Source organism: Gadus morhua, chromosome 16 (assembly GCF_902167405.1).
Source record: "Gadus morhua chromosome 16, gadMor3.0, whole genome shotgun sequence".
In the NCBI taxonomy this organism is placed as follows: Eukaryota; Metazoa; Chordata; class Actinopteri; order Gadiformes; family Gadidae; genus Gadus; species Gadus morhua.
The window spans coordinates 20,697,272-20,715,947 of record NC_044063.1 but is presented as its reverse complement, the minus strand read 5'-3'; the positions used below and the strand labels follow the sequence as shown (position 1 = coordinate 20,715,947).

The 18,676-nt window shown below is 44.5% G+C and overlaps 2 protein-coding genes across 17 annotated transcripts in view; one reads left to right on the top strand and one right to left on the bottom strand.

The window, feature by feature from the left end:
* Positions 1-15,753, top strand: part of rap1gap2a (RAP1 GTPase activating protein 2a) — an 87,065-nt gene extending 71,312 nt beyond the window's left edge. For 12 of the 13 annotated variants that reach the window (XM_030337129.1, XM_030337131.1, XM_030337130.1 and 9 more), the window contains 19 exons: positions 803-835; positions 1,056-1,292; positions 2,829-2,932; positions 3,236-3,314; positions 3,863-3,916; positions 4,874-4,957; positions 5,765-5,865; positions 6,306-6,435; positions 6,711-6,866; positions 7,398-7,469; positions 7,800-7,886; positions 8,177-8,317; positions 9,399-9,548; positions 10,154-10,266; positions 10,808-10,906; positions 11,173-11,311; positions 12,317-12,419; positions 13,256-13,326; positions 13,604-15,753. In XM_030337129.1, the coding sequence (XP_030192989.1) occupies positions 803-835; positions 1,056-1,292; positions 2,829-2,932; positions 3,236-3,314; positions 3,863-3,916; positions 4,874-4,957; positions 5,765-5,865; positions 6,306-6,435; positions 6,711-6,866; positions 7,398-7,469; positions 7,800-7,886; positions 8,177-8,317; positions 9,399-9,548; positions 10,154-10,266; positions 10,808-10,906; positions 11,173-11,311; positions 12,317-12,419; positions 13,256-13,326; positions 13,604-13,672 (2,022 nt within the window). In that variant the 3' untranslated portion in view covers positions 13,673-15,753. Of the gene's footprint in view, positions 1-802; positions 836-1,055; positions 1,293-2,828; positions 2,933-3,235; positions 3,315-3,862; positions 3,917-4,873; positions 4,958-5,764; positions 5,866-6,305; positions 6,436-6,710; positions 6,867-7,397; positions 7,470-7,799; positions 7,887-8,176; positions 8,318-9,398; positions 9,549-10,153; positions 10,267-10,807; positions 10,907-11,172; positions 11,312-12,316; positions 12,420-13,255; positions 13,327-13,594 lie in introns of all 13 variants that reach the window. The other variant, XM_030337126.1, reaches the window with a different exon arrangement.
* On the bottom strand, positions 15,416-18,069 carry si:dkey-52l18.4 (uncharacterized). 4 transcript variants are annotated; one of them, XM_030337140.1, is made up of 5 exons: positions 17,863-18,069; positions 17,120-17,458; positions 16,706-16,915; positions 16,524-16,564; positions 15,416-16,432 (listed from the first exon to the last, which is right to left on the bottom strand). In XM_030337140.1, the coding sequence occupies exons 1-5, from the start codon at positions 17,903-17,905 to the stop codon at positions 16,319-16,321; spliced, it is 747 nt and encodes a 248-aa protein (XP_030193000.1). In that variant the 5' UTR covers positions 17,906-18,069; the 3' UTR covers positions 15,416-16,318. The 4 variants fall into 4 exon arrangements, with proteins under 4 accessions (XP_030193000.1, XP_030192998.1, XP_030193001.1 ...); XM_030337138.1 differs by having other exon boundaries at positions 17,120-17,476; positions 17,863-18,047; XM_030337141.1 differs by having other exon boundaries at positions 17,120-17,216; positions 17,863-18,042.
* Positions 18,070-18,676: the final 607 nt, after the last annotated feature.

Sequence of the window (18,676 nt, the reverse complement as noted above, 5' to 3'; positions counted from 1 at the left end):
CAGAGAAACACACGATGCACTCACTCAGACTCACAGATGCACACATACACATGCATGACAACTAGTGCTACATGGGTATTGTGTCTCGTGTCTGCGGATCTCAAGTGAGTGTGTGTTGATGCAGTGTCCTCCATTCCCTTGCATGTGACCCGTCTCATTGTGTTTCTGGGGTTCTGCCCCCCACCGCCCTCCCGCCTTTATCTCCTCATCATCTGTCAGCCTCTGAAGTCCCCTCAAAGCCCCTTCAAACCACATCAAACATTTCTCAGGACCCTTCCACACCCTGAGAATCAGATACCTCCTGAATTGATGGATTAGAAGTCCAATAGACCACCGGGTGCCAATTGATCCACTCTGGCCTGCCAGTCGTCTCTCTCAACTCCAGACTATAATCAGACCGGCGGCCTGTTGGTGGTGTTGGGTAAAACAGTCACTCAGCACTCTAAGAGGTCACAGAAGCAGCGTCGTGAGCCGACTACCAACCAGCCAAACGGCAAACTTGTGGTCATCCCAGAGGCTAACAGACTCCATCAAAGGCCGGGCTCACAGCTCTGACATCATCAGAGGGTGACGCAGCCCTGTTCATGATTGAAGATGACTGTGCATTTCATGTTGCGTCACTGCCCGCAAGCTTGTTTGAAAGGAATCATTGTCGATTACTGTGCTGTGTTAAAAATAATATGTGTTTAGTCCTTTGGCTGCAGCCGTAGAACATAGCCCCTCATTTATCATCTATCCACGCTCAATACAATGTGTGGATGGTTTTTACTAACCATGTTTGTTGTGGTTGCTCTTTTCACAGGATGACTACATACCCTACCCACGAATAGAAGATGTGAGTTTTTATTCAATGAGTTACTCACATATAAAATTGTTATTGCCTTGTCCTCACCCAGGAGAAATATCTCTGCCAGACATATTCTCAGAGAAACTATCAAACACATTCTGCTCTCCCCTGCTATGCAATGCTATTCTCTCTCTCTCTCTCTCTCTCTCTCTCTCTCTCTCTCTCTCTCTCTCTCTCTCTCTCTCTCTCTCTCTCTGTCCCCCCTCAGGTCCTGGAGAAGGGGGGTCCGTACCCGCAGGTCATCCTGCCCCAGTTTGGGGGCTACTGGATCGAGGATGCTGAGGCGCCTGTGGGTACCCCCACCTCGTCCGAGTCCAGCTTCTGTGAGGAGGAGGAGGTGGAGGACGGCGGTGGAGGAAGTGGGGGCAGCCCCGGCGCCGGTCACGGGTACCGCTTGGAGTGTAACGGCACTGCGCGCGCCTACCGCAAACACTTCCTTGGCAGGGTGAGTTTTACTGTGGATGTGTGTGTGCAGGTGTGTGTGTGTGTGTGTGTGTGTGTGTGTGTGTGTGTGTGTGTGTGTGTGTGTGTGTGTGTGTGTGTGTGTGTGTGTGTGTGTGTGTGTTGATGGATGGGTGTCTGTTTGTGTGTTTGTGTATGTTGTGGCAGGCAACCCAGCTCGGGCACAACGCCCCTGAGTCAGGGGTTAGGTGGTAGAGGCGGTTACCACCCATTTACACCAGGTGGCACAAGTGAGCGCATTGGTGCCAATCAGCGAAATACGGAGCACCTGAGGTCGGAGCAGTTGGAGAACCATCGCTTAAAGAGCCTGCTTCAACACTGGTTCTCCTGTTGAGAGACTGATCCATTAGGTGGAGAGACTGACAAACAGTGTTTGTAATAACTAATTACTCCGTTGTTACATCGCCGTTGCTGTACGTTAAATGCAGTGCGTTACTATAAATTGATTGAATAAACTGCATAATCCGAACGCACCCCTGGCTGCAAACACAAACTGCTAGTGAGGAGACCGGGTGGGTTAACGAGATATGCGATTATGATTGGCTAAGGCAGGGTCATGTTTCATGGTAGCCAATCGGAGCCAGTGTTTTTATACCAAGCCAGGACACGTGCGCCACACACACACACACACACACACCAAACAGATTCAATGAAGCAGCAGAAATGGCGAGTCCGGAGCAATCCGATGAAAAGTTGGCATTTTCTGTAGTATTCGGCAGATGTTCCACAGCCTTTGCAACCAAGCAAATTAAAAAATCTATTGGAAGTATATCAGGGCCTTGAATGGGCAGTTCAACAATTTAACACATTAAGGCCAAGTGAAAACTGGTCAGAAAAATCTAAATTCTTTGACACAGAGGAACTTTTTTTTTTACAGTAACGCAAATAGTAACTTTCCCTGGTAACTAGTTACTTTTATTATAGAGTAATTCAGTTACTTACTCAGTTACTTTTTGGAACAAGTAGTGAGTAACTATAACTAATTACTTTTTTAAAGTAACGTTCTCAACACTGCTGACGAATAGACAGCAGACCCAAGGGGACGTGATTCCGGACAGACGGACACCGCCGGATATTCATGTTTTTTGTATTTTTTAGTAAGATACTTACGTTTGAAATAAACGTGGCTTTTTGGTTTGCGAAAGAAGAATCGTGTGCTGATTAGGGGGAGGTTGGTCCCTCACCAAGCCGGGTTGCCACCATCTGTGTGTGGGTTTGTTTGTGTGTGTTCGTTTGTTTATGTGTGCGGGTATGTATGCGTGTTTGTGTATCTGTTAGTGTGCGTGTGTACCATTTATCAGCGTTCTTGAATGCTTTCTTTTCACATCTGGACAAAAGGAAAGATGAAAAAGTTGGCAACAATGCTCAAATATACTGTACATGCAAATTCTAAATGCATACCCATATGCACATATATAACGTGCGTGTGTATGTGAGTCAACTTCTCACGCTGCCTTGTGTCTTGCCATGAGGGTGACCTACCTTTCGTGGACTTGATCTTTGCTCTATGCCCGTGCAGGAGCACATGAACTACTACTGCACCGGCAGCAGTATAGGACACCTCATCATGTCGCTGAAACAAGAGGAGGCGGAGAGCCAGGAGTTTTTGCGTATCATGCTCAGGTACATAATTGAATAACCCTCTGCTGCTCCTCGTTATCGTCAGATTATGCAAATCAAAATTATTTACATTGCAGGCGGCCGGTGTGGGTAAGTAGAACGACCTGCGTGCCTGTTGTACAGCAGATATAAAGCCTCGCTCTGTTAATAGTTAGTTTGCTGGTTTCACTGAATGTTGTTCAAGAATCCATCGACAAGAACGGGATCCGTCCTTATAAGCAGAGTCGCCGCCATAGAAATCCTAAACACTTATTGTAATAACCTCAGGTTGGTTTATGTATTGAACACTGTGTCTTCCTATTGCAGGGCGAGAACCAAGACTGTCCACGACAGGATTTCTCTGGCAGGCCTCAGCCAGCTGCCCAGCGTACCTCAGATAGCCAAGGTAGGCTTCCCCCCCACCATTGTGCAGAGTCCACTACACATGGACCCCATGACCTACCACGCGAACACCACACTGCTACAGGGCCGCCAACAGCTCAGAAGATACTTCAGTTTGAACTTTTCAGTGGAAAACAAATCCAGGGCGTGGAATCTGTGATTTCCGCGATTAGCTGAACCAGCACTTCCAGTACAGATCCACAGACCTGGAAATCATTAGGTATTGATTTTGCTGTTCCCATCCAAACTTTGATTCAATGTTGAGCTGTGAGCTACCCTAAGGAATAGGTACCGTTGAAGCTTAACACGTAGGAAATAACTGACTTGAGGCAGTGTCTAGTCTAGTGTTTGGGCTCTGACCAGGGAGAGGACGGGGTTTAAAAAGTCCCATCTGTTTCTCCAAAGGCCCATGACTGATCCCCTCCCATAGAAACAGCAGGGCGGTCTGAGGTTGTTATGAAGAGTCATCTAGGGGCATAGCATGAGCTTCTCTAATTGCCCCATCTGTCCCCTGTTGAAATGAAACCCCTGCTCATATTCTGTCTTCGATAGCTCCTGTGCGATGACGCCACAGGCCTGAAGTTCAGCCCGGTCCTTTACCCCAGGGTAAGTGCACCTCACTGGAGAGATCCCTGGGGCTCCATATAATGACACCTCGCACAACTTTCCACCACCACTTGTGATCTCATTAGTATGTCAGGCACACTAGCGCTCACTTTCCACTATCGTATTTGGATTGAAAGTGCTCACATCTGTGTTAACATACCCTCTATCGCTTGTATCAGATTGACATTGGCAGGCCTCTATGAATAACAATGGGCAGTAATCTCAAGGCTAAATCAACGTCCTGTTCCCAATTGTTTGGGATAATACCCAACACCATTGGGACACTGAAAGCTGTAGGTTTGAGTCTATTGGTGTGAAATGAGAACCATCACAGTTTTTGATACTAAGCCAATGCTGTCTTAGTAAATACGTGCTGTGTAAGTATTAAGAATGGGCTGACATTATCCAGCTTCCATCTCTGAACCCAGAAGAAATTTACTAGGATCAAGAGTAAAGTAAAGTGAAGACAAGTAAACAAAGACTACACAATGACATGGCATAAAGCTGTGAGTAAGAGAGAGGGGAGGGCTGAGGGGGTGGCTGAGTCAACTTTTAAGGATTTTATTCTCTTGTACAAATGGGGTACTCGACTTGACAACTAACTCCTCTCAGTGGGTACCATGTGAGGAACCATTTTCCTCAGGATTGCCTCGGGGAAAAGTAAAAAACGTGTGTGTGTGTGTGTGTGTGTGTGTGTGTGTGTGTGTGTGTGTGTGTGTGGTGTGTGTGTGTGTGTGTGTGTGTGTGTGTGTGTGTGTGTGTGTGTGTGTGTGTGTGTGTGATGCAAAAACAAATTGAGCAATGCTCTCGCCGTTGGCTGTGACGGTCTGTCACATGTCGACCTCACAGGACCCAAATAAGATAAACGCCTCACCTGCCAGCTCTGTTATTAAATTAAATTCTCTCTCGCTCTCTTCTCTGCCTCTCCATCATCCACCCTCTCTCTTCAACATGCAGGGTTCCCAGTTGATAGTGGCTTATGATGAACATGAGCTCAACAACACCTTCAAGTTTGGGGTCGTCTACCAGAAATTTGGACAGGTGAGGGAATGAGTCGCTGTCTTCGTGACGTCTGTGATGCTGGCCGGGGGAGGGGGGGAGCTGGTTGCATTTAAAAATATTTTTAACTAATAAAGAAAGATGGGGTGGCGTTATAAGTGGGAATATAAGATTAATAGATTAATACCAGCTCATCCCCGACCAATACTGATGATAACTATTAATCCCCCAGGGGGGAATTCAGGAGGCACAGCCGCAGGAATTAAGACGGCCAAACTACAGATAAGAAAATAGTGTTGAAATAACAATGAACAGAATACAAAAAGACAAATAGTACACATATGCCATGCTAATAAGCAGTAATCACACAGACTACAAACAAGCCAATGTCCACGTGTAATGGGTTTGAATTCACACCATCCATGCAAAAGTTTCAAATGGTCAAGGGTCAAAAGGGGTGGGTTGGTCAGTATCAGTATCAAGTGTATATGGAAAAAATATCTATTCATCACAGAGCGTTCAGGTTTAGAAGAAACTAGGGACTCAGGCACTGCTGTAAAGTCAGATGTCTGCATAATGTGTGTGTGCATAAAGGAAGGCCTGAAACGCCTGGTTTGGCACCTGGGGGGAGATAAGCCAATGGCTGAAGCTGCTCCACACCTCCACATAGCTCCTCTTAGAGGGCATGTGAGGGGAGTGTCCAGGATTTGTCTTGGATGGTTTGCATTGTGTGTTATGATAACTGTTTACATTATGACCTGTTTTTCTCTTGTTTTGTGAACTTATCATTGCATCATTATTTATTCATTCGTCCATCCCACCACGACCATCGCCCTGTGCGTTCACCAGACGTCAGAGGAGGAATTGTTTGGAAACAACGAGGAAACGCCAGCTTTCCGGGAGTTCCTGGATGTTCTGGGAGAAAACATTGAGCTGCAGGACTTTAAAGGGTGAGTGGGGACAGAATGAGACAGAAAATATGGTATGACATTCAAATGCAATGAAGTAAAATAAACTCATAACAAGTAACTGAAGGACATAGTTGATTAAAGTTCAGATATTTGCTTTACCACGAGCACAGTTTGTCTGGACGGTTCAATATTTTACTTTAACATGGAATAAAGTGCTTAGCGAGCTCATTCTGGGCTCTAACGGGCTGCATCGTCAATTTATCAGAGCTTTGTCTATTATCTTTATTGTCCCGTTGGCTTTTCAGTACAGACCTATACCAGCATGTTTTCCCCGCAGTATGCCTGACCGTCTCCGTTACACAGTATTTACCGTGGCATGCAATTTTATAACCGGCCAGAGCAAGAACAAACGCTTTATGCATGTCTGAAAGTGAAGACAAACCGTCAACCTGCTTGTGTGTGCATTTCTGTTCCGGTAGGTTCCGTGGGGGGCTGGACGTGTCCCACGGACAGACGGGCATGGAGTCGGTCTACACCATCTTCAGACAGCGAGATATCATGTTCCACGTCTCCACCAAGCTTCCCTACACTGAGGGGGATGTGCAGCAGGTACTATACCTCCCTCTTTGTCAATGGGACAGCACCATCTCTGGTGAAACACAGATACTGCAGCGTTGTGTCTGAAAGTGATGTCAAAGCCCTTGCCAGTGAATTCTACCTAAGGTTACTATAAAGATGAAAGCTGGATTATGTATTAATTTATTCAATAACAATGATGCCATGTTGTGACGGTAGAATGCTATGCATTTAAATGCTACAAATTTCATTAACTACCATCTGTTCAGCTAATTGACAATATCTCATCTCCTTCTCTGCTTCCACAGCTCCAGAGGAAAAGACACATAGGAAATGACATTGTGGCGGCCATCTTCCAGGAAGATGCCACTCCGTTCGTCCCGGACATGATCGCCTCCAACTTCCTGCATGCCTACGTACTGGTGCAGGTCCAGGACCCATGCACGGAAAACACCATGTACAAGGTGGCAATCTATTAGAAAACACCAATTACAAGTTACCATTCAGCGGATCTATAGAAAACACCTCACACAAGGTACCAGTCAGCAGATCTATAGAACACACCACATACAAGGTACCAGTCATACTTTCCCTGGTCAGCATGCAGTGCTATAAGTCACAAGTCAAATAACGCATTCATACTTTGGTAATACATGTATTGATATGGACTTATGGATATTAAGGCTATTCCAAAGAGTCAAATCCTTTGTTGTGACATGCGTTGCAAAAGCCATGGCATGCTAAACGTTTTGAGCTAGCCCATTGAATTTAATCAGGGTCTAATTGTACTTGTCAAGTGAAAGAAAATCGCTGTCAGACACAGAGATTACCAGTATTTATTAATAAACCGTGGAACGTTTCAGACACATACTTATTTTAGTAATCATTCGTCGTCGACCTATACATGTTTAACATCAGACCCCCTCCACTTCAAACAACCCCCTTCTGACCGACGAGCTGTGTGTGAGCTCAGTGTTTCTGTGTTGTCACAACAGGTGTCCGTCACAGCCAGGGAAGACGTTCCACCTTTCGGACCTCCCCTCCCTAACCCGGCTGTCTTCAGGAAGGTGAGAGGGGGAGATGGAGAGAAGGAGAAGGAGACGGGGGGGGGCGGTAGGAGCTAAGGGACAAGAGGGGTAAAATATGTATGGTGATGATGTTATTTTGGGACGGAGACTAGCAGACTTCTTAAATAAAATGACACACACACACACACACTCACACAGTTTCAATTTGGAAATCCCGATGAAATCGACGGTGTGGCTGAAGGTCACCTCAGCGCCCCTCTGGTTTATCCATCCCTCCCATGTGCTGCCTCCTCTGTTCTTCTCTCTTTTCTCTATCTCCCTGACCTCTGCATCTACCCCCCCCCCCCCCCTTTCTTACCCTCCCTCCAGGGTCCCGAGTTTCGAGACTTCCTGCTGACGAAGCTGATCAATGCAGAAAATGCCTGCTACAAGTCAGACAAATTTGCCAAACTAGAGGTGACACAGTCGCTTACACAGTCAGATAGAAACACACCCCCGCATGCACGCACGCATACACACACACACGCACACACACATGCACACAAGTACGCACGCACGCAGGCACACACGCACACACGCACGTTTTTTCTCAATCATCTCAATCATTATCTCCCCGATGATAAATGGCTGTGTGTGTGTGTGTGTGTGTGTGTGTGTGTGTGTGTGTGTGTGTGTGTGTGTGTGTGTGTGTGTGTGTGTGTGTGTGTGTGTGTGTGTGTGTGTGTGTGTGTGTGTGTGTGATTCAGGGCCGAACGCGGGCTGCATTGCTGGACAACCTCCATGATGAGCTACACAGACAGAGCCAGGCCACGCTGGGCGTGAGCGTGGCTGGCGACGACGACCGGCTGGAGAACGGCGGTCACGGAGGGCTGCTGGAGTCCTTCAAGGTGAACCACTTCATTCATTAGTCACGAAAACTCATTAAAAGTAAAGCAACAAAAAATACGTGACCTTTTTAATAAGGCCCAAAGCAGCCTTCAGAGATTTGTATTGTTTAGTTGATCACCTTTCCGAGGGCGGCTTGGAGAATTTGAGTTATTTTTACGATCGCCTTGTGTGTCTGGATATGACCCGATGATTCTCAGCCCCCATGTGTACCCCTGTGAACTTTGCAGTCTTCTTTAAGCATCTGTTTGTTTGTGTGTATGGGCATTAATTTGTGTGTGTGTGTGTTTGTGTTTGCCCTCGTGTGTGTGTGTGTGTGTGTGTTTGTGTGAGCTATTTGCATTTGCGTGTGAGTTCTCTCATCTTGCTGCATTGCAATCTCTTCAGTCCTCTAATGTTTCACCAAGATGCTGCTCATAGTGAAAGTCGATAGGCGTGTGTGTGTGTGTGTGTGTGTGTGTGTGTGTGTGTGTGTGTGTGTGTGTGTGTGTGTGTGTGTGTGTGTGTGTGTGTGTGTGTGTGTGTGTGTGTGTGTGTGTGTTAATGCACATAGCTGACCATATGGTTCTCTTCACAGGTGTTGTGGACAGCTATGTTGTACTTTCTACAGTCAGCCACTGGGGGTGCTGTTTTTTTTGCTGCACTGGCAATTATTGTTTACTACTGTTTACTGACTACTTAAAAATCTTTGTAAATGCATTTCAATAATAATAAATACTTTTTCCGCATGAGTTGTTTGTTTTATTAATACTTATGTAATACATGTACAAAGAAAGACTGAATATATATTAATACGATGCAGACTTCTGTCCATGCTCAAATTTTCTGACTGTTAGGAATCACTACCCAAACCAAGAATACGTCATGAAAGAGGATGTCTCTTTGTATCATTGTACTGACTGTGCTAATAATAACATACTAACTAACTGTCTCACTGTATCTTCTGGGCTTTTCTTTATCTGCTCACTCCACAACTAACCTTCCCTTCCTCTCTGATTGTCACTCTCTTCCTCCCTTCCTCCCCTCTGTCTCCTCTGTCTCTACCCTCCCGTCTTATCCGCCCCCCGTCCCCCAAACTTCCAGAGGGCCATGCGTGTGCGGAGCCACTCCATGGAGACCATGGTGGGGCCACATCGCCACCGCAGCCCCGGGGTGGGCGGCGGGGTCCCGGCCAGCCTCAGCGGGGGGGTGCTGCCCCAGAGCTCCAGCGAGCTGACCAAAAGCACCTTCAATGTGAGTGCGGGGGGGGGGGGGGTAGGGGCATAACTGATGCAACAAACTCAAGGAGTGGGGAACCCTTTTCCTTGCTTGTTTTTCTGATACTGCAAATTATTCGAAAAACGTAAATTTCTTCTCCTTATCATTGTTGTTGTTGTTGTTGTTCTTCTTCTTCTTCTTCTTCTTCTTCTTCTTCTTCTTCTTCTTCTTCTTCTTCTTCTTCTTCTTCTTCTTCTTCTTCTTCTTCTTCTTCTCTGGAACTACTAACTGGTTTCCCAGGCAGCTCACATGTGTGTATTGAGCAAGATATCGGAATGCACATTCCGGTAGTAGGATGGACCACAGCTGACCAAATGCTACCCCATAATACTCAGCAGCATTTCCTCCTAGTCCAACTGCTGCCCCCCCGTCCCACCCATTAGTTAATTCTCACCTGTTGACTCTTGGAGGGCCACCACTGCCCTCTAGTGGTTTGCATCTGTCACGATCACATGCTTGTGGGTACTGCTCAGAACAGAGCAGTGGGTTGATGTTGTATTATATACTTTATTTGAGGGTCTCTTGTGGTCCACGACTGAACCCCACCATGTGTCTCGGGTTGTGTTACCTTCGCCTTCCAGCCTCCAGTGATGTCAGCCAAATCCCCGCTAAAGAGCCCCGTGAAGCGCCGCTCTGGCCTCTTCCCCCGCCTCCACTCCAGCACGGAGAACCCCTCAGACAGACAGTCGCGCAGGTCAGACACTCCTCTCACTCCTCTCACTCCTCTCACTCTCTACCCTCCTCAGTGACGATTCTTTCAGATTCACCCTCAGCAGCTGCTCTTTATTGTACCACAGCGTGGTTGAATGCTTGATTCTGATCGGTCAATAACGTTCCAAGGGTGTGCAGGCTCTTTCAGTAACCCACCCCCTGCCTTTTAAAGGTTCCTCATCGATGCGACACAAACCCAACGTTAGCAACAACGGTCCAATAGAACATTGAGATTGATTTGGGGTTTATTCCTTACCTATCAACCTTCAGTATCTACTATCATCCACCCGCAGCTTCTACTTTGTGAATCCACCCTCAGGTTCTACTCTTAGAATTCACCCATAGCATGAAAACACTCTTAGCATCTTCCTTTAGAACCAATCGCTTAGTATTGCAACACTGGGTATCTTGGTATCAAAAGATGGAATATATTGCAATGACAACATCCATCGTTTTTTTATGCTGTTTAATTTAAATATTTGTTGTTGTTATTGTTGTTTGTCTTCCCCTAACGACATCCACAGTGACCAGAAGCACCCGGAGGGCTGCTCGCTGTCACAGGAAATGAGGTCAGAGACGTCCTCCAATCCCAGCTCGCCGGAGATCTGCCCCAACAAAGAGAGGTGCCCTCAGAAAGAATAGTTCTGTTAACATTGCATTCAAATGTACCTGTCCTTTATGTTGTGTTCATAATCTACATAGACAGATAACATAAGGTCTGTTTGCATTTAGACCACTTCAATAGTCGTATCATTTTTATTATGTGTCATTCCGACTTCAAGACCTGTAACACTCGACCTTTAAAACCCATTACTCACGTACAGCCTAATAAAGACAACTGTAGCGTGAGGTGTGACCGCCCCCTGGATGTGGGTTGTGATGTCCGCAGGCCCTTCGTGAAGCAGAAGGAGTGCAGCAGCCTAAGTGGAAGCACAGGGAGCAGGCCCAACATCTCCCGCTCCTCCTCCAGCACCAGCAGCTTCAGCAGCACCACCGCCGAGACGGAGGCCCTGGAGGAGCTGGACATAGTCAGTACTGCACAATACACATGTGGTGGGGGTGGGGGTGTGGGTAATGATGATGGTGTTGATGATGGTGTTGGAGGTGGTCGTGGTGATAATGATGATGAGGATGGTGATGTTGATAGTGGTGGTGGTGGTGGAGGTAATGAGGATGGTGGTGGTGGTGTGGGTGATGATGATGATGATGATGATGATGATGATGATGGTGGTGGAATAATGACGGTGAGGATGATGTTGGTAGGGGTGGAGATAATCAGGATGATGATGATGATGGAGGTGGTGTTGGTGGATAATTGTAGCAGTGGAATTGGATTGTTTAAGATTTGTTCTCACACCGCATCAAAATGAGAAAGACCAAACTATTTTGAAACCGTGGTATTGGGTAGCCTGGAATAAACCTTACAAAAGAACACCTGTGAGTGAAGCACAGGCTCTCTCTCTGGAACAAGATACATTCATGCAGAGGAATCTCCTCCTCATTGAGCGTGTGAGGAGCTCCCCGGGGGTGTGTTAACACGTTCTTAATTGAGCGTGTGTTCGTAGTAATCAAAGTCTCAGGTGCCAAAGCCTTCATGTATTTCATGTCCTGTAATTAGCCAGACGTGATACCAGAGACTCTCCCTCCATGTCCCTGTTGGCTAATGTTCAGACGCCATGTTGGTGCCTCGTGTTTAGCTGTGTACACAGCTGCAGCATATGCTTTAAATACCTCTCAGGATGCAGATAAATGAGAGGGATGTACATCATCACGTCATACTGGTCATAATGATAACAAATATCTTCTGAGCCATTCCTATCAGCTAAGAAATTCTCTCATTCCCACTTTTATGATTAGCTCTCGTGACCAAATTAGCTTCTTTCTCCTTCTTCTCCTTTACTTGTGGAAGAAAACTCTCTAATAACAAAACCCTAAACGTTTACCCGCTAGTCTTGTTTTGACATGATGCTTCCTCCCCTATCTCTTCCTGCTCTTGGTTCCCCCCCGGTCCCCTGCTTCCTGCTCTCTCCAAGGCCTGCCATGCCTCCATGGCCTCCTCCCTGGTCTTCAGCCCCTGCCTCAGCACAGACAGCCAAGGAACCAGCACCCCGGTCATCATGTGCCGCAGTCCCACAGGTGTTGTGGAAATACACACACATGCACACACCAGCCCATGAAAAAACACCTATTCTTACACGCAAGCATATGCACACATACTGTACAAACACGTCCATGAACACACATTGTTTCCAATTGGTTTTTCAGAGACTATGGTGGGTGGCTTGCAATCTTTTAGGGGGGTCCGGGGGCATGCCCCCCCCAGGAGAAAAATGTGAATAAATTTGATTTAAATGCATCAATCTGGTGACATATCAATTACTGACAAGTGACTTACAAACTGCTGGTATTGATATTAATGTTGATGACACAATGTAAAGGGTCATACTAAATGGGGTTGAGGAGTTTTCAGAAAGCGTTTAAGAAAATAGGAAAACAAAAATCACTAAAACACAGTGCTGAGCCTTTATACTACTAGTTTGTTATTATTATTATTAATATTCTTATTATTAATAATATTAAATTCATAGATTCTGAGTATACCAAATATTCCCTCGCTCCCCCCCCCCCCCCCCCCCCCCCCCCCCCAACCCACACACACTCTTACACACATAGCTGCCCTTCATACAGACTGCTGGGTTTAACCCAAACAAAGTAACTCAGATATTTTGAGTTTGTCTTTTTTTATTTTATAACGCCTTAGTCCTGTCAATGTGTGGGGAACACTGTGTACACATTTAAACGCAAGCACATGAACACAACCACAACTCAACTCAAACTCAAACCCAAACCGGGAGCACCTGAAAACACACAGATTGCATGTATGACATTACGCACACACACACGTACAGTGGACGTTTCTTAAGCAATTTATTATATTGATTCTATTTTTTGCATCACTCTTGTTTTGCCAGATGTGAAAACTAAGACTTCTCCCAGGTCAAATTTGAAGTTTCGATTTGACAAGCTGAGCCACTCCTCTACGGTGAGTTCTGCTGCCTTCAGTTCAGCTGGACAGCTTCCTCCGGGAAATCTGTGTTTGCATTGTAACCCAGACCTAAGACGTTAGGCATTTTAATTGGGACGGGGAGATCTTGTACAATATCTTTTGAGAGAAATGTTGATTGGAATTTGATTTTGATTTGTTTCACACTTCTCTGAAGTGAAGAACATAATGACACTATCACTCTTGTGCTACTTTATAACTTCTGCTAAACCTTTCTATCCTTCCTTCCTGTTGCTATTCTTATTAGTCTGATTAGACCGATGAAGCGGAACTACAGACTGTTTCTCAACATTGGGAAACAACAAGGCTCAAGGAGCTATCCTAGCGTTCAACAAACAAAAGAGTACCACAGACGACTGTATAAGCCCACTGTCAACGCACTTCACTAAGCCAGGCGGCATCCCTCTGAGAGACGGACGCACCGTCTGTACGCAGGGGGTCGGCATGGTGAATACTGTGAGAGTATATTCAAGACAAACTGGAGCGCAAGTTTCGCTTTTATCCTTAGCTACAGATATCAATGTTAATGCCGAACTGATGGTATCGCCACAGGCTGCTTTCCAGTTGCCAATAAAACTGTCGTTGTTCACACATACATACAAGCCATTTGTCAACTGTGAGTGTGGAATGGGCAGGACTGTCTAGCCTAGAGGTACGCAAACAGGGGATTTACGGATCAATTAAGGAGAGACTTTGGCTGAACTGTTACTTGTCGTGTTAAATGTAGATTAATTTATACAAATAACAAATGCTATATCAAATACAAAAACACCAGAAGAATCAACTTTTTCCTTTGTCTCCCTGTAATGGTGTATCAGAAAGAATCCCAATATAAAAACATCCCAAAACGATACCATACATAACACCCATACTTGCTTATATAACACACATACAGTACACACACCATACATGATCTACACAAACACACACTGTAGCATACTGCACAGAAGCAGCACTTCTTCCTAACCCCCTAGCCCTCTCCCCTGGCCTATCTGAAGACCTTTAGCTCTTTGTGAGCCTCCAAGTGGTCCGGTTCTGTTTGTGACATCATGAGTACAGTGAACCTCACACTCAAGCCCTGCTAAAATACGCTTATTGCTTGTGCAACATAATTGAAGTACCCTTTCATGGAGGTTCTTTAGGAAGGAGGGAGTCTGTTAGTGCTCATCAAATCAATAGCTATCTTAAAACTATACAATCCATCCTATTGTGCCATTACCTTATTTTAGCCAAAGTTGCGCCTTACAATCTATCTAAAAACATACTTTCAGCATCGGTCTCGTCTCTCTCTCCCTTGCTCCCTTCCTCTTTTGCTTCTCATTTAGGAAGTAGAGGTACATTTGGACCTGGTCGTAGTACTTATGAGAGTTTAGCACGAAATATGCTGCAGATCCTCGTTGCACATTCTGAAACCATGTTAGGAAAATACATCCCAAATGCAGCTATACGTACTTGTATCTGTGTTAATGTTTGATGTAATCTTTGCAGTTCTACTCGACCCACCACGTGGGAGAGTTGAACTTGATGTGGCATTCTATGGTTTTTCGACCAGATTGAACATCTGTCTAAAACACCGGACTTGGGAGCTTTAATAGAAGCACATAGGATCATGCATATTAACGCTTTGTGAGTTTTAAGCTAAGCTCAACATTTCTCTGAACAGATTTGCAAAAGGCAATTGCGGGCGACTACGGAAAAAAAACAACAGAATAGTGAATAGCTCGAGTGCAGTCTCGTTTAACCCAGAGGGGTGTAAAATAAACATTGCAAGCACAAGCAGCAAAGGAAGGGGAAAGCTATTTCGTAATTTGACCAAATAACTCAAAAATGTATTTGAGAAATACAGATTCCGAGGCAGGCTACAATAATTGTGAAATAATTCACTGTTTCTTTCAGAGAGGGTTAATCATTTCCTCTCTCAGGGAAGAAGGCCTGCGAGAGTAATTTTAAAGGAAACGGCTGCTGGCTAGGAAGTGTAGGTTCAGGGTACTTTCCTTTCTGGAGAAGTACTCAACAAGCAAACAGTCACAGATAGCAACACTGTTAGTGTGTACACATGTATACACACTGAAGGCCTCTTTGTTTTATTATTTTCCACAGTAGAGGTTACAATTTTGAACAGCAGGTGAGAATAGGAGCAATTGACGAATAACAAGTCCTATGTCTTTATCATTGTAGCGGGTATTGCCTACACAGCCTTCTCTCTGTAATTTATTCAGTTATGCCTTTTGTTGCATTGATGTCATGTAAAATAAATGTAACTGCTGAGTATGCTAATGAAAGATATTAACGAAATAATTAAATATACATTAATTTATTAGAGGCCTAAAAAATGTATATGTATATTTGGTTATGTAATGTGCCATTGAGAGTTTATTCTGAAATAAAATGTTGTATTTTGTGTCATATTGTATGTGTTGTTTTTCACTCAATGGTATGTGTTACATCATCAATCCCACATAATTGTCACGCAGAACAAGCACATATTATAAAACGTTCCAATCTGTGGGCAAATGTAGCCTGTTCAATACAATAAAGTGAATTTTGCCACACACAAATTAAAACAAAGAATACAAAATCCCTCTGCCGAGCTGTGGAGAAGGGGAGGTGGTATTATGCAACCACCGAGAGGGTGGATTTTCTAAAGTGATCGAAACACACTATTTCCGGAATGTCCAAGCATTTCCTGGTTAAACCAGATGAAGCCAGCCTCATACCATACTTTTAGAGAGTTGTCTGATGGGTTTGTAGTGGGTTTTGTTGATAGCTGTCGAAAACAAACACTTGAAGTGATCTGCTAAACATGTTAGCTTATTTAAGTGTGTAGTTCAAACTTTTGATTCATTTAACTAAACTAAAAACACAATTGAAGTAACGCCATATAATCCAGCACAACATGGCAGAGCCAGACTCCCACACACAGCATGACATGGACCGCCGGTGATGCCTCCCTTGAGGGGGTCCTGAAGCATCACATCGCAGCCCCGGCACCGTGCCTTACGGAGGAATAGATGATGGACTGGCTAGGCTCCTGGACTATTTGTGGCTCACGTGAAGCACCAAGTGCGACATCAGCGTACACGAGCTGTAACAGAAGCATTGAATGGTCTAGAAGTGCACCAGAACATGAAACATACAGAACATGCTCCCCACACTGACTTCCCCGTAACCCTTACCTCACTGCTTGTCCTTCGTTGTTCCTCTGGCTTTGAGGAAACTGCAAAAAGAATTGGATCTTTATATGTACAGACGGTATATAATTGTAGCCCCAACAGTCATTCATGCGCACAGTGAATGATGTGTGGGCCATAGGCTCAATTCTACATCACAAACACACAATATCTGATTTCAAGGATACCTTTAGAAAGCCGGGAATTGTTTGTCTGTGGTATCGGGCATCGGGGGAGAGGTTGTGGGATCTGATTGTATCGGAATGTATCCAGAGTACAGCGCGTCTGAACAGGGTGGGGCCCTGAGCTCAGACAACGAGCCATCGGCAGAAGTAAGAGGGTGCAAAGTAAGGCGGACACAAGGACCAGCGCCCTGTGCCACTCGCTCCTCTCGGGGGCTTAGATGAGAGAAAGAAGAAAACACAGGTGAAATCTCTGAAGATGATGGTGAAGATGGTGGTGGTTGATGTGTTTCTGATTACAGACACTATAAGGCCCATGGGATTAAAGTGTCTACTACCATTTTCATATTGATGAACTTGCATGCACGTTTACAGATGCTCACACACACACAAGAACACAAACAATCAGCTGAATATTACCTGTGAGGATCAGGGATTGCAGATTCCCCTGAGAACTGTCACCCCCTTTCCATTTAACTTTGCATCCATATAGACCTTCGTCAGACTTTTTTAAATTCTGGATTTGGAGAACAAGGCGGGTTTTATTGGCCGACAGCAGGGTCGGATATGTGAGATGGTTGGGGCAGACCGTGGTGTCCGACTTGTTCGACATGGTGGATATGTGTGTCCAAATCGAGGTCCAATTGTTCTCTCCACAGTGTTGGACAACACAGGACAACAGGACGTCCCCTCCCATTGGAACATGAAATGATTCACGCTTTGCAAAAAGAGCCTGAAAGCATTCTTCAGCATGTACACCTAGAATAGGGTAACCAACTTGTGCACTTCAGTTAAAGGTATTTTTGAAGTGGAGGTATTATCTCAAACCTGAATGAAAATATGTCATATGGGGCATTCAATGTGATTGACAAAGAAATAAAACAAGAGGAAATGTATTCATTATCTAACCGATACCTATGCAGGCTATACTTTTTTTATACTAGGATATTAATTGACATTCAATCTTAAATAGTAAAGGCATAGGCTAGTCTCAAAGCAAAGTCTCACTAATTTCAAAGTTCACATGACATTTCGTTTTTTTGTAGTATTGAGACATTCGTTCTTGTACTAATAGTAATATCAATGCATTCATTAATATTAATATTGATTGATTGCATTCATGAACAGCCAAAATAACCTTTAAGTACTTTATATTTACTTACAAGTATAGAGACAGCTGAATCCAAAGAAGATATATCCATACATTCTCTTTTATTGAAGATGAATAGCAAACTTGGGTCGCTGTAGGCCACTTTTGATTTCATTTCATACCCGGGACATACTGGCTACTACAGTCACTTGATGATATATGCCTTCTACAACGAATCTTTTGAAACGAATCGCAGAAAATGGGCATTCTTGAATCAACGATGTGTTAGCTCCGCCCTCTCTAACGTTCATCAACGTAGGCTATAACGAAACAATTAAAATAAGCAAATTATGGAAACGAATAGTCTCCATTTGCCTACTTCACAGCCTCTGCACACATTTAATGTACTTTAGTTGTTCATATTTAACGTTAAAATTAGGCGTATATTTATTCAGAGGATGGCCTAGGTGATTCGCTAAACGATGTGTAAGTGTACTTGTAAATGTGAACATTTGGTCAATGTGTCTGTTTTATCAAGCAAAACATAGCTATCTTTTCAGATTAAGGTGACTATATCCTTTATTTTGTCTATATCATTCAGTGCTCTACTCTTGGTCTATATTTTCCATATCTCATTATTATGTAAAAAAGAAAAAATAGATGCATAAATTAATAAACAGAACTAAATAAATAACTTACAAATAAATACATTCAAAAAATAATAAAAGGCTACTAATAAGTGATGGCAAGCGTATTGTTACGTCAGAAACTGATTCATTTTAACACACGTTGACCCAATGGTTACCATAAAAGAATCCCACCTTTTTACCGACCAAGCACTTATTGCGCTGAAATGTCTTACTTTTATCATATCAACTACTTTTCAA

Excerpts from the sequence above, each read along its gene's own strand:
- si:dkey-52l18.4 (XM_030337138.1), bottom strand. The coding sequence starts at position 17,905 with ATGTATGGATATATCTTCTTTGGATTCAGCTGTCTCTATACTT. Across the intron at positions 16,916-17,119 it reads GCAATCCCTGATCCTCACAG|CCCCCGAGAGGAGCGAGTGG; the intron begins GTAATATTCAGC and ends CTCTCATCTAAG. Across the intron at positions 16,565-16,705 it reads CAATTCCCGGCTTTCTAAAG|TTTCCTCAAAGCCAGAGGAA; the intron begins GTATCCTTGAAA and ends TTCTTTTTGCAG.